Source organism: Perissodus microlepis, chromosome 3, assembly GCF_051167445.1.
Source record: "Perissodus microlepis isolate ML-2025 ecotype Zambia chromosome 3, ASM5116744v1, whole genome shotgun sequence".
Classification (NCBI taxonomy): Eukaryota; Metazoa; Chordata; class Actinopteri; order Cichliformes; family Cichlidae; genus Perissodus; species Perissodus microlepis.
The window spans coordinates 27,052,689-27,071,540 of record NC_140463.1 but is presented as its reverse complement, the minus strand read 5'-3'; the positions used below and the strand labels follow the sequence as shown (position 1 = coordinate 27,071,540).

The 18,852-nt window shown below is 41.7% G+C and overlaps 2 protein-coding genes across 10 annotated transcripts; both read left to right on the top strand.

Moving 5' to 3' along the window:
- The first annotated feature begins 2,697 nt into the window (after positions 1-2,697).
- Positions 2,698-7,267, top strand: LOC146390784 (FH1/FH2 domain-containing protein 1). The gene is made up of 9 exons (XM_084923776.1): positions 2,698-3,964; positions 4,091-4,231; positions 4,368-4,550; positions 5,204-5,323; positions 5,399-5,560; positions 5,684-5,934; positions 6,297-6,525; positions 6,618-6,726; positions 6,912-7,267. The coding sequence occupies exons 1-9, from the start codon at positions 3,506-3,508 to the stop codon at positions 6,938-6,940; spliced, it is 1,683 nt and encodes a 560-aa protein (XP_084779902.1). The 5' UTR covers positions 2,698-3,505; the 3' UTR covers positions 6,941-7,267.
- A 357-nt stretch (positions 7,268-7,624) lies between these two features.
- hnrnpcb (heterogeneous nuclear ribonucleoprotein C b) lies at positions 7,625-17,282 on the top strand. Of its 9 annotated transcripts, XM_084923781.1 has the most exons (10): positions 7,625-7,717; positions 9,937-9,970; positions 12,576-12,621; positions 13,260-13,531; positions 14,285-14,357; positions 14,447-14,494; positions 14,623-14,783; positions 14,874-14,987; positions 15,372-15,523; positions 16,420-17,282. In XM_084923781.1, the coding sequence occupies exons 3-10, from the start codon at positions 12,617-12,619 to the stop codon at positions 16,513-16,515; spliced, it is 921 nt and encodes a 306-aa protein (XP_084779907.1). In that variant the 5' UTR covers positions 7,625-7,717; positions 9,937-9,970; positions 12,576-12,616; the 3' UTR covers positions 16,516-17,282. The 9 variants fall into 9 exon arrangements, with proteins under 9 accessions (XP_084779907.1, XP_084779910.1, XP_084779904.1 ...); XM_084923784.1 differs by lacking the exon at positions 12,576-12,621; XM_084923778.1 differs by having other exon boundaries at positions 9,937-12,621.
- The last annotated feature ends 1,570 nt before the right edge of the window (positions 17,283-18,852 follow it).

Below are 18,852 nucleotides of genomic sequence, written 5' to 3'. Positions count from 1 at the left end.
GAAAAGTGTATAAAGTGTGTAGTGAGGGGTTTTTACAGCCTTAAAACATCTATAATAATTGTAAAAAAAATAAAGTTGGCTACTTCGCGGATTTCACCTATCACAGGTTGTCATTGGAACGTAACTGGCGCAATAAACGAGGGACCACTGTACTCCGTAACAATGATAAGATATGATACTAAACTGCCAGAATATTTTAATCCATATTGTTCTCTACCTCTGGCTGGGTTGTCACACCCTGGTTTTGTGAGCCGACAATACATCAGGTCCAGTGAAAGGAGCAAATGTACCATCACTGGTCACAAGTCCCACATTGCATTGTTGCAATGAATGTGTGCTAGAAAGAAGTGTGGCACACTGGTATGTAATTGTCTTCAGAAAAATAAGACCTTCAGTTGCTTGGCGAAAGATGGTGCACATTCAAAGGCATGTGTTGAGTGGTTTGAATGTAATTCAAGGTCCTTTTTTAGCTTGTTCTAGAGAATCTTTGGCATGAAGCTGAAAGCACATGCCCAGTTCCTCTTAGATTCAGGTTCAGGATACTTTATTTGTACCTGTAGGTAGATTTGGTTTGCAGTGGATGAGTCATCCATCCTCACATGCACATTTTTCAAGACAACACAGAAAACACAGAGCCCCTTCAACATCATCTACATTTTGTTCATTTAAATGATAGCTGCTGAAAAAAGCTACTTTTACATAGTTTAGATTTTATTGTTCTGCATTTGGGTTAATGCATTTATGGACATAATAATAATAATAATATTAAATAATACTGTATCTGGATCAGTAAAACAGCTAAACGCTATCATTGCATTCTTTCTAGAAAACTGTGACATGGTCACTGATATATGCATCTTTAACTAAATTGATAAGTCCTAGTTCTAAGTGACCTTGCAAATGAAATATTTAAAGCTCTAATTCCTGACCCCCCACTTCTTAAAAACATCAAACTGGGTACGATTATGGGTAGTTTTTATCCTGATCTTTATCTTGGCACCGGGTTACAGTCAGCAGTTGTGCCGGGACAGACAGAGAAGCGGTTGAAAAGAGATGCACACAGTCACATATACAAACACGACAACACAAATATACAGAGGGAGACGTGGAAGTTCCCACTCATTTTAATCAAAAGAACTCACCCGGAAATGCCGTTCCCAAGGGGGATCTGTCTGTTTTTGTACAGATGTCACATGATAACTAAAATATTGTTAGGTTAGGGCAGCTGACATTATGTCTGGTAACTGAGTAACAGTCAACCTAATTCAGCCTTTAACTGCAAGTATGAACATGTTTTAGTGAACACACACCTCACTATCGGTACTAACAGATTTTTATTTATTTTTTAAAGCCCTCAACAAAAATGGTCTCATTGGAGACGTGGCTGTAAAGAAGTCATTCTTAAGGAAGGAAAAATGGAGAAAAGGCTAAGGTATGCAGAACTACACAAGAACTGCACTGATGAGTGATGAATTCAAGTGTAAAATTTTTGGTTGATATCAGTATATAAGGAGGAGGTCTGGAGAGAGCTACAACAGTGAGTGTCTACAGCTATCTGTAAAACATGGTGGAGGCTCTGTCATGGTTTGGAGCTGAATTTCAGTCAGTGATGTTGGAGATCTGTCAAAACGATTTTTCATGTGTAAAAGCACCACCAGGTTTTTATCCACCATTAAATACCACCTGAAAAGCATTTGCTGCCTTGTTCCGCATTACAATGATCCAAACATACTGCCAATGCAGTAAAAGCATGCCTAGATAGAAAAAAAACACAGTGGAACACCATCAGTCATGGATTGGCCTCCCCAGAGCCCGGACCTCAACATTACTGAAGCAGTGTGGGATCATTTAAAGGGGACCAGCATGCAAAGAAGAGCTTTGTCCTAAAGCCTGAAGAACTATTCCTGAAGACTACCAAAAATTTCCCAGAGAGAATTCAGGCAGTGTTGAAAAATAAAGGTGGTCGTACCAAATATTGACTTTCAAGCTCATTAGAAATATACAAACTCTGTTTTTGCCTTAGATACTGTATTTCCATATATTTTTACATGCATTTTGATACAATTCAAGAACTTGTTCCACCCATTTCCCCCTTTTCCAAAATGTAAAGGGTGGTCTGAGACTGTTGCACAGTACTGTATATGCTAAATGAGCTTAACCATTGCAAATAGACCTCATTTTAGCCAAAATGTCCCTTGAGCCCTACTGCTGCTTGTAGACAGCAGGCCCACTGAACAAGATAAAGTGTAATTAGGAGAGGCTTAATGGCCTTGGGAGGGATCCGCATTAGAGCTGCACGTCGACCATGCAAATGACTCCCTAGAACACAACTGTATATTTTGTGTTTTGAAATGCTACGATATTAACGATTATAACTTGCAATCTTACAGCAGTGTTTTTGCAGTTATGCTCACTGAACTGTTTTTTAAAGTCATTAATTTGTTTTCATTAAGGATTTATTTTCTTTTATGAGATGCTGTTGTACCCATGAATATTTTCTCCATTTTAGCACAAGGTTTAAGCAAAGGATTTACAAGCATGCATGGAATAATGGTGCGTCATTGTGTGCTTTGGCCTAATGTCGTGCAGTTACTGTTTGCTGATTTGTTGTCCACAAAGTTGCATGTAAAATGAAAGCAGGTCAACATTTGGTCAGTTGCACTCTTTTATGTGCTCATAGGGGAGAAGGGGAGGCAAAGGAGGAGGGGATATCACAGATCTTCAGAGGCAGATAGAGAGGTTCTGTATACACAAGTAGCAATACAAACAGGAGATCCCGGCTCGATAAGAAAATTAAGGGAAAGGGTGCAACTCAAATAAGCCGAAATTGATACACCAACGGACGAATGAGTCTCTCTCGCTTCCTCATGAATGCGCTCTCGTTGTCACTTGGAGAACAACAGAGGAAGATGAATGTCGAGGGACGGCTACAGAGGCACATCATTTGGATATTCAGACAGGCATTCTTTGGATTTTCTCATCAGATTTGGATACAGGACTAAATACAACCTGTCAAAAATTGTAAGAATTTTCCTTTGTCTGAGGCTGTGAGCTTCTGGCACCCAGACAAGATACCGGTGGACTTTTGGATCAAACACGGCTTGTCATTTTAGATGCGAGGGACAAACGCTACACCCTAAGGCAATTGCAGGTTTCGGTGCAGCGAGAACACCCAGAGGTGGTTGAAAAATTGTGACTTGGGTGTGTGAGTTATGCACTTCTGTGGTGGACAAGTGAGGCAGAGCATCCACAGACATTCAGATGGATACAGAGTGTTTGTGAGGTGGTTGTTGAATGCATGGTGAGAAGACAAGGAAGGATTTAAGTTTTGCTTTATGTGAAAGATCAAGACGTGTGGAAGAACCTTATTCCTTTTTTTTCTAATATGAAAAAGAAGTTTTCACCTTGGAGTAGCCTTTTATTAAGCAGGAAAAAGTAAGTATAGGTCGCCATGGTAATGGTATTGGATTTTTACTTTTGAGTTACAGGCAGCTTTGAAGGATCAATGAAGGAGCTGGAACAATCCGAAGAGCTGACCTGGGATTTTGACCAATCCTGGAGTTCATTCCTAACACCAGCTGCACGCCTCTGTCTCAACACCTTGGATTTTTCCGACCTCTGGGATGAGGAAGACAGCACAGAGGATGAGGGAACCCTAACAACTATCAAATCATCAATTTGTCTCCGAGCACCTCCGGCGCCCCCTCCTCTTCCTCCCCCTCCTCCTTCTCTCGCCTCACCTTTGCCCTCTGCTTCACCTAAAGATGGTACCGTTAAGTCTCGCACTTTGAAGCTTCACTGGAGGGAGCTGCAGAATCTGGCACCACTCCCCAGGATGACACGCTTTGGGACTCAGACCATTTGGGCCAGACTCGAGCCGGTGAATTTGGATAAAAACCATCTGGAGTACTTGTTTAAGTCTAAAGCCAATGGCAGCAGTCTGAACATTGTTTCAGGGCGGCAGGTGAGACTGATGACAGAGACATCCTTTTGTTCATTCATCCATGTAATTCTGGTTTTCAAATACAAACTGATGTGCATTATATAGATTAAAATGCCTTAAATCCTTTTTTATTCCCCCTCAACACAGAAGCAGCCATCAATATCGGTGTTGGGAGTGAAGCGCAGCAACATCATAACTATTGCCCTGAGCAGCTTGCCCCCTCCGCGCCTCCTCCCACCTGCTATCTACAGCATGGACAGCTGTGTGTTAGAAAGAGAGGACATTCAGGTACAGTAAAGGGTAAATCGCCCAGATTTCGAGCTAAAGCATTTTTGTTTGATGAACTACCCAGCAATACCCAGGTAAAATAAAAGGGTTACAGACTAGGTCTGAGATAATCTGTTCTACGCTCGTTCCAAAACAGCGTCTTCAGGCACTGATCCCGACTGAAGAGGAACTCTGCCTGATCAAACAGGCCAAGGCCCAGAACCCTAATGCCTCTCTGGCACCGGCTGAGCTTTGCCTCCTCACTTTGGGGGAAATCCCCCACTTGAGCACCAGGCTTCAGCTTTGGGCCTTTGCTCTGGATTACGACTCCTTGGAGAGGGTAAATAAAAATCCAATCATTTCCCACTCACAGATCATTACACAATGAAGCTTTGCCAAGACCCCTTGATGTCACATTTTTATGCAATAGGTACTCCTTTAGCACTCCATCAAACATTTAAGATATTCCCATAGAGTTCAGTAAGTCTATAAATAGTCTGGTTTTATCAGTGTTCCTGGATGCATAACAGTGATAACCAAAGAACGGAGAGAGAAGCTTGTTGCAGATGGAAGAAGCTTGCATAAAAGTTGCCTAAAAAGGAGCAGCCAAGGCAAGCTCCTCTCCTTGTTTTTCTATGGCACGCCACCACTCCCACCCATGTGCAGTTTTCATTGCTTGTATTCATGCAGTATCATGGTACACTTTGAACAACACACAATATGTCAGAAAATAACACATAAAATGTAATCAAATATGATAAACTACACTTTAGTGCATAGTTTGGAGAACCGCAAATAATGTCTTGCAAAGTTGAATGAAAGTGCAGGACACTGCACTTATACAAACTAACACAGGTTCTGCAGGGAAAAAACAACACTGTGATGACTTCTCCTAATACATCACCTGACTAAAAATAAAAGATGGATGTGATGGCTCAACTATTCTATATGAACCACCAAAACGCCCTCTAAATATATACTCCTCTTAAAAAGGAAATTGCTGAGCCTCTCTTCCATCTGAAGTTGGGCATGGAACAACTGGCAGCCAGCCAGACCTTCAAATACATCCTGGCGACAGTGCTAGCGATCGGTAACTTTCTCAACGGATGTAAGGTGAGTGCATTCCGACGCAAGCTTGATTTTATCCATTTTTCCATTATTTCTTACAACACGTTGTTTTATCCCAAGGCCCGTGGTTTTGAGCTGAGTTACCTGGGGAAGCTGTCTCAGGTAAGGGACACACACACTCGCCAGCCCCTGCTGCACCACGTCTGTGTGTTACTGTTGCAGCTCTATCCAGAATCCTCTGACCTCTACTCGGACATCACCGCGGTTACTAAAGCTGGAAAGGTGTGTGGCTGCATCTGTGGATTTGCATTTGTCCAACACAGCTGATTCATTCTGAAGATCACTTATAGAGTCAGTTAAACCAGCAAACTGTGGAAAGCACAAAACCTTCTCTTCTCTTTACAGTGTGACTACTCCCAAGTCCAGTCCAACTTTACCCAGCTGGAGAGCCTGTGCAAAGCATCATGGGAGCAGGTGAAGCTGCTGAATAAAGCCGACGAAAAGAGGAAAGGAGGAAAGGGGGAAAAGATGAAAGGGATAGGTGATGAGGCCCTGGCCCCGGACGGTTCGCTCCGTCACAGGCTTCCGAAGATTCTGAAAGAGTGTGAGGAAAGGCTGAAAGTCCTAAGGGCCGTCCATCGTAGGGTTATCAACAGGTACTCTAATCATATTTTAAATGATATTTGTTAGCAAACAAAACATTTTCCATCTCAGTCCTTACTCACACAGGCCAAGCACTTTTTCAAGTTTCACTGCTACTTCTTGAGCAGTGGGGACTATTTGTACAGAAGTTTTCCATACAAAGTGTACACATCCACAGCAGTCTGCTAGCAATACAAGGAAAAGCACAAGGAAGTTTTCATTGCAGCATCTTAGGCTTCTTTGTGATAAATTTTATCTGCAAGTTCTCTAGCAATTGGTGGTTTCCAGGAGGCCATGGATCTGCCAGTGGGTATGGCAGACTGACTGACTCCTTAATCAACAAGTCTTTGCTTACACCGTTTTTACTTTTTTCTAGGTTCCACTCTTTTCTCCTGTTCCTTGGCTACTCCCGGGCCATGGTGAGGGATACCAAACCGGAGGACTTCTGCAAAACCATCAGTAACTTTTCCCTGGAGTACAGGACCATGCAACAGGCTATCCTACTGCAGAGAGAAAGAGAGCGGGAGCGACAGAAAAATGCGACCGAAAGCCCGGGTCCAAACACCCCTGTAGGAAAAAGAAAAAATCAACAAACTCCATCAAAGGTTATTACACTAAATTAATTTATACAAAAATATTATAGTCAATTTGGGGGGTATGAGGGCACTATTTTATTAATCCATTCATACTCCTCCAGGACAATGATGAGCAGGGTAGGCTGGAGGAGGTACTGAGAACACCCGAGTCCATGTCAAGATTGGATGTCACTTTGCCTCGAAACAGGAAGAGGATGGCTGACCTCCAAGGTACTTTATATAATATGCTCATTCCATTTTTTGTATATATATATGTACATGTATATGTATACCCCCCCCCCCCCCCCCCCCCCCCCCAACAGCCCTTTTGAATGTCTCCCTACTTCTGAGGTCTCAAGGTTGGCCAGTATGATTGTCACGTGTCACAAATGAATTCCTTTTTGTTTACCTCACAGGTGCATTTTCTCGGAAAATGAAGTGGTGACCCTGCTGACATATGCAGAAGCAATGTGTGATTGTTATTAATGGCATTGTTGTTACACTGCAGCTTTACATTTAGAGCACTATACCAGTAAAAAATTGACAAGCGCATGAGATTTCACATGCTATTCAATGTTAATCCTGATCATCTTGGGTAAACTAATGGTTTTGATCAAATACATAAAAATATATTCATTTCTATCTCTGTCTTAATGGAACTAATTCAAATAAACTACAACTTCAACAATCAATTGGATCAAATCTATTGTATATGTAACATTAACTGAATTTTTCATATTAGCTCCTTAATAAAAAATAAATAAAAAGTAAAGACTCAAAATAGAGACTGGCAAGCGTGTCTGTTTTTAGGACTTAACCCCTGCTGCTCTCAACCAGTAAAATACTACAGTTGTGCCTCGGTTTCGGGTTAAAACAAAGCACAGCCATCAATGTTTTAGAGCCACAAACTAGCAGGGTCGTACCGTCGGGTAGTCAATTGATTAGCATACATGAATGTCGTCATCAATGAGCGGCAACGGCAGTGGCAAGAGCACGAAACCTATCAGCGAAGAGATTAAACAGACACGGGCTCAGGATATCCAATCAGAAACTAGGATTCGGAAGCGGGCGTGGCCTTCCCCTGTCGCCAGTGCGAGTCGACGCCATTTCGTGTCCACTGGTTTCAAGGTGATACGTTGAGCCAGCAGCGCTGTAAGCGGATCTTTACCCGTGCAAGTAGAAAGAGCGTTGAATTGTTCTCATTTTTAGTGTTAAACTCCTGGTGAGTATTTTTAAATGAGAGATTTTTTTTTTACCTTTTTACATTTTTTTTGTTTTTGTCCTGACTTTGAACCGTCTTTGGGACTTTTTGTTTTTATTTTTAATGTGTTTTTTCCCCTCCTGGCTGGTATTCCTGAGACTGTGTTGGCTGTAGTGACGTACATTTTGTGATGGCACAAACTGCACAGAAACTAGTTTTAAGTAGCTTCCACAACAACATATAGGCTTATATTTTTATTATTATTATTATTATTTGTTTTTATTTTTTCGAATACGACATTTTAAAGGCTTGATTTTTGTAGGGATGCCGTGTAAAACTATGATTTATTTGCGTGTGCTCTAATTTCTTTGAAGATAAAATATGGAAGGATTTTCTGGACAGTTTTGCCAGAAAGAAAATAAAAGTGTCGCCGTTTTTCTGGGAATATGTTTTTAAATTTTGCATTTTATTCTGGTCCTGTGTTTTGCCTCCACTTGAAACTTGTCATGCGGTCGTTTACGACGAGTCCTAACGACGTATTTTTCCGTTTTCTGTGTGATTTTGGCGGTGCTGAGGCGGTGCGTTTGCCGCAGCCGATCTCAGGAGTCCTGTTATTTTGCAGGCGAGATGTTTTCCCTCTGTGAGAAGCGGGGGCGTTTTTGGAGGAACATTAAAGCAACAGTGCTTTTATGTATCGCACGTTCATGGACGGGGGAGGGAGGGGGGACTGTAACACTGGCACTACAGAATTATGCATTTGGTAATTTTGATATAATTACTCATTTTTTGTGTTTTAACAATCTTGGCAATGTACTCTGAGCTGTGCAGCTGCTTAGACCTGAGGTGCTCAAGTGGGCCTGCTGTAAGGCAGGCTTATAGACCTATGTGGGGGTTTTTTTAAGCCTTTCATTGGATTTAAAGCTTTATGAATTAACATTTATATACTAATAAACAAACTTATAATCAATTATGCAACATTTTACAGTGGAAAGTCAATGAAGTCTACTTTTTTTTTGACCCACCTTGCTGTACTCCACTTCCATGGTCCCCAAGTGGGTGTGGTCTGCAGTAAAGTGGCCTTAAGCAGGGGTGTTGTTCTGACCCCTACATGGCGGGCAGGCAGGAGGCCAAAAATAAAGGACCCACCGCCCTTTTCACAGACCACTGATTCCTTTGTGGATCAGTTTACATTAACATAGAAGCTCAGATAGCAAAATAGTTTTTTTGTGTTATAAATGATAGGTTTCAGTGAAGAGATACAGATTTAAAATGTCAATTTCTCCTTCAGAATCCCTGGTGTTAAAGGTAGTATAACAGCTAATCCAGGTTTATCGTTCTGTAGAATGAAAAAAAGTTAAATGTAATAAAGTTGAAGTCCTACTGAGCTCACTATCATGTAATTATTTTTAAATTTCAGGATTTTTCCAGAAGGTATAAAGTAAAAACACTCTTTGGTAGGTACTACATTTTTTTAATGCAGTACTCAAAATTACCTCTAGGGGCACTTGCACTCCAATTTGATAAACACCGGTTTCACAATATTACCAGAGCTGTTAAGAATAAAATCTTCATCTTTATTCTAGCTGTACTAAATGGACAGAACTGTACTGTACATCTACAAGAGCTGCTCGGTCATGGTAACCTAGGCCATGAAGCTCCTGGTGCACAGTGTTTGTGCTGATGTTAATGCAAGAGGAGATTTGCAGCTCTGCAGTAATTTGCTTAGCAGGGGTTTTGTGGCCTTTAAACATCGGTGTCCCCGGTCTGTAACTTTACAACATCGGGCACGCTACTACTTCAAAATGCTTCCATCTTGCAATAACACCACTTAAAGCTGATCGTGGAATATCTAAGATCGAAGAAACCTCATCATCAGAAGTCCAGTACGTCTGTACTACCTAAAGTGCATATAGTTAAACAGTCATGAGCTGTAATAAGTATCTTTATTGTAGATGTGATTTTTAAAATGTCTAATCATATTTTTCCATTAGTGTTTAAATTTTGGTTTAAGAGGAAATTCCTTGGAAAAATTGACTTCTCATATTCCCGGATCTCTTGTCACCACAGTGTGATGTAGAGCTCACAACTTATTCTAAATAAGTGATGAGCCGCTTTTGTAGCATTCATGTTTTTTGCCCTGACGTTTTCTCCCCTGCTTGTTGTGATGACAGCATCAGAACAGTCTGGAAACCTTCTTTTCTAATTTCTACCTTTTTTTTTTTTTTGTTTCCCCCGTTTAGTTTTTGAAGCCACTTTTTTCAGCAGCAGCAAATCGTAAGTTGGTCTACACTTTTTTTGTTTTTTCACCTCAACTTTTGCATCATTTTTTTAATATATTACTCCACTTTCACCCCTTTTTGGCATTAGTCTATTTTCTACCTCCTCCCCCCCCCCCGTTTTTTTTCTTTTTTGTTTAAAAGTAGAGAGTAGTTCGGGGGGCTTTGGGTGCTGTAAAAGTAGAGAAATCAGCCACTTAATTTTCAAACTGTTTGGCCCTGATGGCCTCATAAATGAGCCTCCCAGTTTGTGATAATCAGATGCATCATGCTGTTGATTGTGAGTGGCCCAGTTTGTGTTGGAGCTGATTGCTGGATAACACCTCTTCAAATCTTCCCACATAAAGTGCTTAGATGAAGGAAAAGCACCGACAGAGACCAAAAAGAGGACTGTTTCTCCTTCTTTGGAGTGATTTTTTTCCCTGTTCTTTTTGTTGTGAGTGTGCATGTTAATTGACAAATTAAAAAGTGCTCCATTACTTACGTAAACACAAAGTTGCCTGCTCTTTAAGAGGCAATTATCTGTCCCTAAAGTGGCTTTTTACTGCAGCATGCAAGGGAAATAACCTTAAAGAGTGACTAATTCAGTAATCACTAAACACTGATTTTTTTTCTGCCCTTTTTTTTTTTTTTTTTTTTTTAATTCAGATATTTTTTAACAAGTTCCATTTCGCCTTTTCACCTCCATCATCACTGCTCTGATCTGATTTGGAAAACAAATCAAAAGAACCTCTGTGGTGACGACCACATCGCCACTTTCTGCTCCCTGAATGTGTATTAAAAAAACCTCTAGCAGAGCTGCTCTTGTCATTTTGTCTCGTCTGTCTTCAAGCATGAATCCTGAGAGCTGCAGTGTGTTGTCACAGTTGAAGCACAAACACAAATCCAACACTCACTCGCACAACAGATGTGCAGTAACGACCCCACCTGCCAGTCAGAGGGAAGCTGAACAGTGAACAGGTTTTTTTTGTGGAGTTATTGTAAAATGAGGCCCAGATGAGGCAGTGGATAAGAAAAGTTCCACAGAGGTGTGTTGAGCCATTAATGAGTGACTATAATAAGCAGTTGTTCCTGAATAATGAGCCCCCACATGTTGAATTTAGAATTAAATCACAAGGGGACCACAAACTATCATGCAATTGAATAGAACAGGGAACGTAACAGGCCTGCAGTGAATGCTAGTTAAAGGAAGTGAACACAAATGGCTACAAATATCATTACACATAAAAAACAAAGAAGGTCCTCCAATTGATGGGCGTGTGCCCAAAGATTGCAAAATTGGTGTTTGCGAGATATTTGCCTGTTTCAGTCCAAACACAAGCTTCCCATCGACATGCCTATAATATACAAGGGTTTAATGTTCCTTTCTCCATCTTGTGTGTAAATATAACTTGACTGGTTGTGTTTAGCATCAGACATTCAGATCACACTAGAGTGCACGTGTGCCTTGATATTCTTGCCTAAATCCCCCACAAAGCTTTAGAAACATAAGCTAAAGAGGCCACAGTTGTCCCCGGCACCTCCTGAACACGCCCCATGTTGTAGACGCCCTGTCAGCTCGCCAAACAGTAGACGCATCCTGGCCAAAATCATGCAGTGGCGAGTAGCGCTTTCAGCTGTGGCCGGAATGCTGTAAACTGTAATCCTCTGCTAGGAGTCACCAGCCAGAGCGGGGGGCGCAGTTGTTTTGGCAGCTGAGGCGTGACTTTGCAGTAGCTGAAGTGGTGGATAATGAGATGAATGACTCTGGGGACTGAGCAAAGAAGATCATTTCCCGCATGCTGGGGTTTAAAGTTTACTACAGAATTGTGACCAGAATAAAATAAAGACTTCTTATAAAATCGCCCTTTTCCTGTAGTGTCGCTTTGACACTGCATTCAGGGACTTTTCCCCCTCTCCTGCAGTGTTACATAACTTTGCAGTATTGGCCACTGGTGAGACAGCAATCCAGCAACAGTGTGGCAAGACTGTACTAATTAAAATCAACGCTGGTACGCCACTGACTGCATGCATACACTGTGCGTTTATGCAGAACAGCAACAGGAGAAGCTTCCAAAACTGCACCGATGCAAGTGAAACATAAAGTGATGCAAAACTTTCATGTCAGCAGAGCCGTCAGAGGGGACTCTAGCATATGGCAGCCAACATGGCGGATTGTTACTGGCATACACCGAAAGAAGGGGATCGTACCTGCAGACTCATGAAGTGCACATGACGCAAACTTCCTGGTGTGCGACGATCCAATTTTGATGCAGTCGGCACTTCAGAGGTTGCTGTGTTTATTAAGCTGTACCACGTTATACCATCACAACACATTTTATAAGCTTTGTCCAGCTGCTGTAATGCAAAGAAAACCATTTTAGCTTCTTCACCCTCTGTGGAGGATGAAGGTTATTGGATTTGCTCATGAGTGAATATGCTTGTTTTTGTCATAACAACAATTTATCCCACAGGTTTTTAAAATATTTTAACACCTCTTTCCATTTTAATCCCCTTTTTTGGCCAAATATGAGGAAAAATCATATCTTTTGGAGGTGTAGCAAAAATCCCCCCCATAGTCTCCATGTTTCATAGCTTCTCGACGATCCTCTTCTCTCCAACAGACACAGACAGGCAGACCTCCACCGACCTGAGTACTGACACAATGGAGTGAGTGCTGGCTGCTTCATGACCCGATCACACTGTCTACTCTGCTGTCTAGTATCTATTTTTAGATGCTCTTGATAGTGCAAACTTGCAGTTAGTGTGTAAGGGGTAAGAAGCACAACTTAAAGTTCCTTGTGCATAACAGTAATTGCAGTGGCATTCTCATATGATTATAATGAGGCTATTATGTAATTAGAGATAAATGAACTCATAGTTTGATTAAAGAGAATTAATACCTGTCTTCACAATGACGAAGCATGTGAAGCTTTTCATACACAAAATGCCAAAAATTAGTTGGAAGGGCTGCTGGTTTTAACATTTTAGAAGTCAGGTTTTCATCTTTGGATGTTTTATAAACTATTAGATCAAAAGAAATTCATCAATAATCAATTCACTGACTATCATTCTGAATTCTCAAAGGCAGTGTGATTCAAGTCATACCGTTAAAGAACTTGAAGGTTCAACACTCACACTGACCTTTGAGCAGAGATTATCATTCAACTTTAGTACAAGACAAATCTATATCACACCTTGTTTCTCTAAACACTGCTGACCTCCACATGCTGTCTCTGACCTGCTTTTCTTTCCCCACTGCTATCTTCACCCATGCACTCATCCCTCTCTTTCTGCCTCCCTGCCAGTTGGTCATCATCCTCCTCCTCCAGCCTGATGGCCAGCAGCAACGTGACCAACAAGACCGACCCCCACTCCCTCAACTCCCGCGTCTTCATCGGCAACCTCAACACCCTGCTGGTCACCAAGGCTGATGTGGAGGCGATCTTCTCCAAGTACGGCAAGATCGTTGGCTGCTCCGTCCACAAGGGCTACGCCTTCGTCCAGTACTCCAACGAGAGGAACGCCAGGACCGCCGTGGCCGGGGAGGACGGCCGCATGATCGTTGGACAGGTGCTAGGTGAGATGGAGAAAAAAACAGCATGTTAAGGTGTTGCTTGGTAATGTCACTGAAGAATAAAGCAAGTTAATGAATAATACAATACTATTTGCACTACATTAAAGACATTTGGAAGTGTTAGATGGTATATTTTGTAACCCTTGATCTAGGTATGCCTCCTTCTGTGCAGTGTATATGTGATATAGGTAAAGTTGTGGCAGTAGCTTTATATTTACTGCACTGAAAGCAAAATCAGTCTTTCTAATTTGGCAGGAAAGCAAATGAATACATTTCCCAACCTCCTATTTTTCTAATCACGAGTGCATTTAGAAAATTGTATGGGGACACAAAGTATAGGCTGTAAATATGTTCACTCCCTGACTTGTATCTGTTACAATGTGCAGTTTATTTGCTCACCTACAGATTAAAATCTGGGACGTCCTTCCCATTTCACAGTTTAAACACATGCTGCTGCCCTCTAGTGTTACAATCAAGTAAAATCAAGTAAAGAAAGAGGAGAGTTGCTTCAAATCCACTCTGAACGAGAGCAGAGGAGCCTCTCTGTTGTTCAGGCAAATAAAAATAAATGTGAGGACTTATTTGCCGATACAGTCTGTTAGAGGTAAAACATGCACTAGTCTGACAAAAATAACATACCAGATGGAGATGTGGTGTGATGTGTTTGATGAAATTTCACACATTCTCTCCCATAGCGTTTTTCTTTCCTGGATTTCTAGTCCATCCTACTTTACCTCGATGTTTCTCCTCCTACAGACATCAATCTGGCAGGTGAACCGAAGCCTCATAGATCGAAGACAGTGAAGCGATCTGCAGGAGACATGTACAGGTGTGTGCATGCTGCTTTGCTCTCAGTCACAGTGCAGCAGCTTTAGCACATGTTGCTGGCTAATCTTTCTGTCCCCTCTCTTTTCACAGTTCATCTTTTGATTTGGACTACGACTTCCAAAGAGATTACTATGACAGGTAAGCAGTTTATTCTTTACACATTAAGAATAATCTGCCTGCTGCTCAGCACATTTTTGGCCAGCTGGGGGGTTGTAAAGCAGCTTGCAGAGCCAGTAAGCTCAACACTTTGATGCTCTCCTTCTCAGAATGTACTCCTACCAGTCCCGGGTGCCTCCTCCCCCTCCCCCTCTGTCCCGCGCGGTCATCCCCTCCAAACGTCCCAGGGTGAGCCTGAGCAGCGGAGGGAGCCGACGAACCAAGACCAGCTTCTCCTCCTCCAAGAGCAGCCAGAGAACTTCACGTACAAGTAGGTTCCTCACGGAGTCATCCATGCCGTCTTTACTGGTGACTTCTAAAGGTCATCTCAGTAGTGGCTTATCCCATACTTCCCCTACAGTGAAGGCAGATGATCTACAGACCATAAAAAGGGAGCTTACACAGATCAAACACAAGGTGGACTACCTGTTGGAGAGCTTAGACCGCATGGAGAAGGACCACAGCAAGAAATCAGGTGGGTCCTGCTTTGATTTTAGGGCAGCCAGGCATCACGTCAACAGCCTAAAAACCTCCAATGTGAGACCAAGAATGCATTTACAAACAGACACGTGTATGTGATTATTTACTTGTCAGGTTGGCATTAGCTAATACCAGTTCAAGCAAAGTCCACTTCTTCCAAAACAGAAGATGTCATTTTTTTTCACAAATATATTCTCTGTGACTCACACTGCGCAAAGATGAGTCACAGAGGTGCTTATGCAAATGTTAAATATACATTTCATGCACCCAGCGCCATCAATTATATAAATGTTCCAGGTATGGAGCAGACTGGCAGAAACAGAAAAATCAGGTTTTTATTTGAGTGTTTTTGTGTATTTTCTTTCCACCGTCTACTCAGAGATGAAAAGCTCCAAACCTGAGCCAGGTGAAGTGTCTCCTCTCCACTCATCTACCTCCAGCAAGAAGGAAGACAGTCTGAAGAGGGGCAAAGAGAGCCGGGAGCTGAATGACTCAGAGGAGGAGGGAGACCTGCTGGAGGATGAAGATGAGGTGAGGATAGGGGGAAAAGGAAAGGAGGACATCAGCAGCTCTTTTAAACAAGTTGTTGTATGCACATAGTTTGTTTTCAGCTATTCTCATTATTCAACAGGCTAATTTAGTGCAAAGAACCTAACATGATTTATTTTTAAAACCATAAATCCAAAAAAGTTGGGATGATGTTAAAATATAAACAAAATTATTTCCAAAAATCATAAAACAATATTCCTTTCATAGTAGAGCAAAGGAAATATCAGATGTTTAAAGTTAGACAATTTACTGTTTTATGAAAAATAGGAGCTCATTTTACATTTAATTGCAGCAACACGTCTCAGGAGAGTTAGGACGAGGGCAACAAAAGAAACAGCTGGAGGAGCATTTTGCAGCTCGTTAGGTTACCCAGTAAAGAGTCAGTCACATGATTGGGAGAGCCGGTTTTATGGGCTGAGGTTTACCAATGTGCAAAAATCCTGCACATATAGATACTGGAACAATTGCTCAACATAAAATTGTGAATACTTGAATCTCTCATCATCTACAGAGCATAACGTCATCAAAAGATTCAGAGCATAAGGCCAAAGACCAGTATTGATCTTCGGGCCCTGAGGCAGCACTGCATTAAAAACAGACATGACTGTGTCATGGAAATCACTGCATGGGCTCAGAAACACTTTTAGAGATGTAGAAAAGCTTCATCAGTGCTGAAAGGTATACAGATGAAGTCTTTTTCAGCAGAGGCCTTGCATATGTTTTAGATATATAATATTAATCATCATCATTGCATTTGATAGTTATATTTACATTTTACACACCGTCCCAACTACTGTGGAGTTTGGGCTTCATTTGCTTGATCCATGTGTCAAATACTGATGTTAACCTTTGTCCTGTGTGTGTGTCCCTGTGTGCAGACGAAAAGCAGAGGGAGAGAGGACGATGATGATGACGAAGGTGAGCAGGAGGAAGGAGAAGACGATGGCGATAGTGCTAACGGAGATGAATCCTGAATGTGAAACACACACACTCACATTTCTCCACACCAGACTTGTACGCAGTGGTCATGTCTGCTGAACTGACTGGAGAGTTATTTACATCATATGGTAGCTATCACTCCTCTCATGCACAAATTCACAGATATGAGAAGTACTTGTTTCAGAATTTTCTTTCAAGTCGGGAAGGTAAATATACTCTCTTTTTTTTTTATTTGACTTTTTATATGAACATGTTTCTGCTTCTTTCACATAAACAGCAAACTCAGCCGAGCTTAACTGTAACGTTTTATGTGTTTGAACGATTTGTCACAACAGATTAAAGAACTGATTGAAAAATCGAGTCCCTTACCAGCTATTAGCTAGCTAGCTCAAGTACTGCGGTTTGAACTAGAGTGTAGTCTTTAATGTTGGTGGGCTCCTGCTAGACGTTTTAACATTTAAAATGTATTGCTGATCCAGCTGCTGCACAGCTGCCTCCTAACCAGCAGGTGGCAGTGTGTCCCAACAAGTGGCCCACACAAAGGCCACAAAGAGTACTTCTTTTGTTCTCAGAAAATCTTGGACTTCTGCTTGTCGGATAATGCCACAAGCATGCGCTCGTTTGTGGCCACACAGATCCTCACTGGTCCTGAAATAGTCTTGTGTGCTGCGGAGGTGTGATTTACTTTACTGACCTTGACTTGTGTAATGCAGTGATGCTCCATGTTTGTTTGTGTCCGTCTCTTCTGTTTCCTGTTTCATCTGACTGCACTGGTAAAAGTGAATAAACATGTTTTCCAGTGTGAAGCCTCTGTGAGCCTTTCATACAGTCCAGATGCACACAGTCGCTGTGACGTTCAGGTGGGGCTAAATCAATAAACTGAACTGAGAAACTGTGCGTTATGCAACAGTGTGCTGAGTTGACAGGTTGAGGCTGGAGCGAGCAGGATTTTTATAACTAATTTGGTATTTTCTCATATACCTCCAGGTCCATGTGGTTAGTTTTAGCTCTAAAATTCCTACAAAGGTTTGTTAACAGCTGTGCACACTGACCCTTCACATCACACAAGACTTGTGACTCAGGTGGTCGAGCGGCTTGTCTACCAATTAGAAAGAAAGCAGATTGATCGCCGCTCCTGTACTCTTCAGTCTGCATGCCAAGGTGTCTTTTGGGCAAGATGCAGAAGCCCGAGTTGCTCCTGATGCATCCATTGGAGTGAGTGTGTGAACGTGAAAGTGCTGTATTAATACTGTATTTTTCGCACTATACGGCGCACTTAAAATTTAATTTTCTCAAAAATATACAGTGCGCCTTACAATCCGGTGTGCCTTATGTTTGAATTCTGGTTGTGCTTACTGACCTCAAAACGATTTTATGTGGTACACGGTGCTCAAAAATCTTTCAAGAAATGTTTTAGTGCGACTTTGGTAATCTACGAAGCCGCACCGCTTGATGGATTGTTGGAGCATTATGGCTACTGTAGTCAGGAGCCTCGTGGAGTAATCTGGGTCCAAAACACCGTCCGCTTCAGGTCCCAAAATCAAATGATCACTGCGGCATCACTGAGTTAAAAACTGTCTCAATTCTTTCATCTTTGATAAAATGATCAGCGTTGCTGCTTTACCAGGTGTAATGATTAAGTTTAATATCCAGGCAGAATGTATTAAATTTAACTGAGTTAGAAGTTAGCAGGAAGTTAGCTCACTTGTTTCCACCTAAACATGCTATATCATGTTTAGGTGGAAAATAAATCAAGGCACTAAAAGGCATCATTCCCATCATTGAAAACTTAGAAATCGGTTTCTATGACAGGTAAGCAGTTTATAAGTAGTAAGGTTTAAAACTACTTAAAAAGACACACACACTCAAAGTAACTGGCAAAAGTGTCTATTTCGAGTCACTTTTGCCAGGTGTTCTGGGAGTCCATCCTACCCGTTGTTTCTACGCATGCGCACAACATGAAATTAAGTGCCAAACCGTCCTACCTTTGTAAATGTGACGTACAAGCGTACTTTAACAGCTATAATTAAGTGGCAAATCGTCCTACCTTTGTTAATAAGAGCTAGAAACATACTCTGATGGGTAACATTACGTGCCAAACCATGCTACCCTTGAGAATGTGACCTACAAGCATACTTTAACGGGTAAAATGAAGTGGCAAACCGTCCTGGCTTTATGAATGTGGGCTGCAAGCATACTCAGATGGGCAAAGTTAAGTGGCAAACCGTCATACCTACTTACATTTGTGCTGGAGTTACTCTGTGACAGCAGAAATGTGCATAAACTACTTACGGTAGGACGTTTTGCCAAAGTAGGACATTTTGTCAGAACACCGGTCCTAAGTCCACAAAGGGGGAGGCTCGGAATTGTGA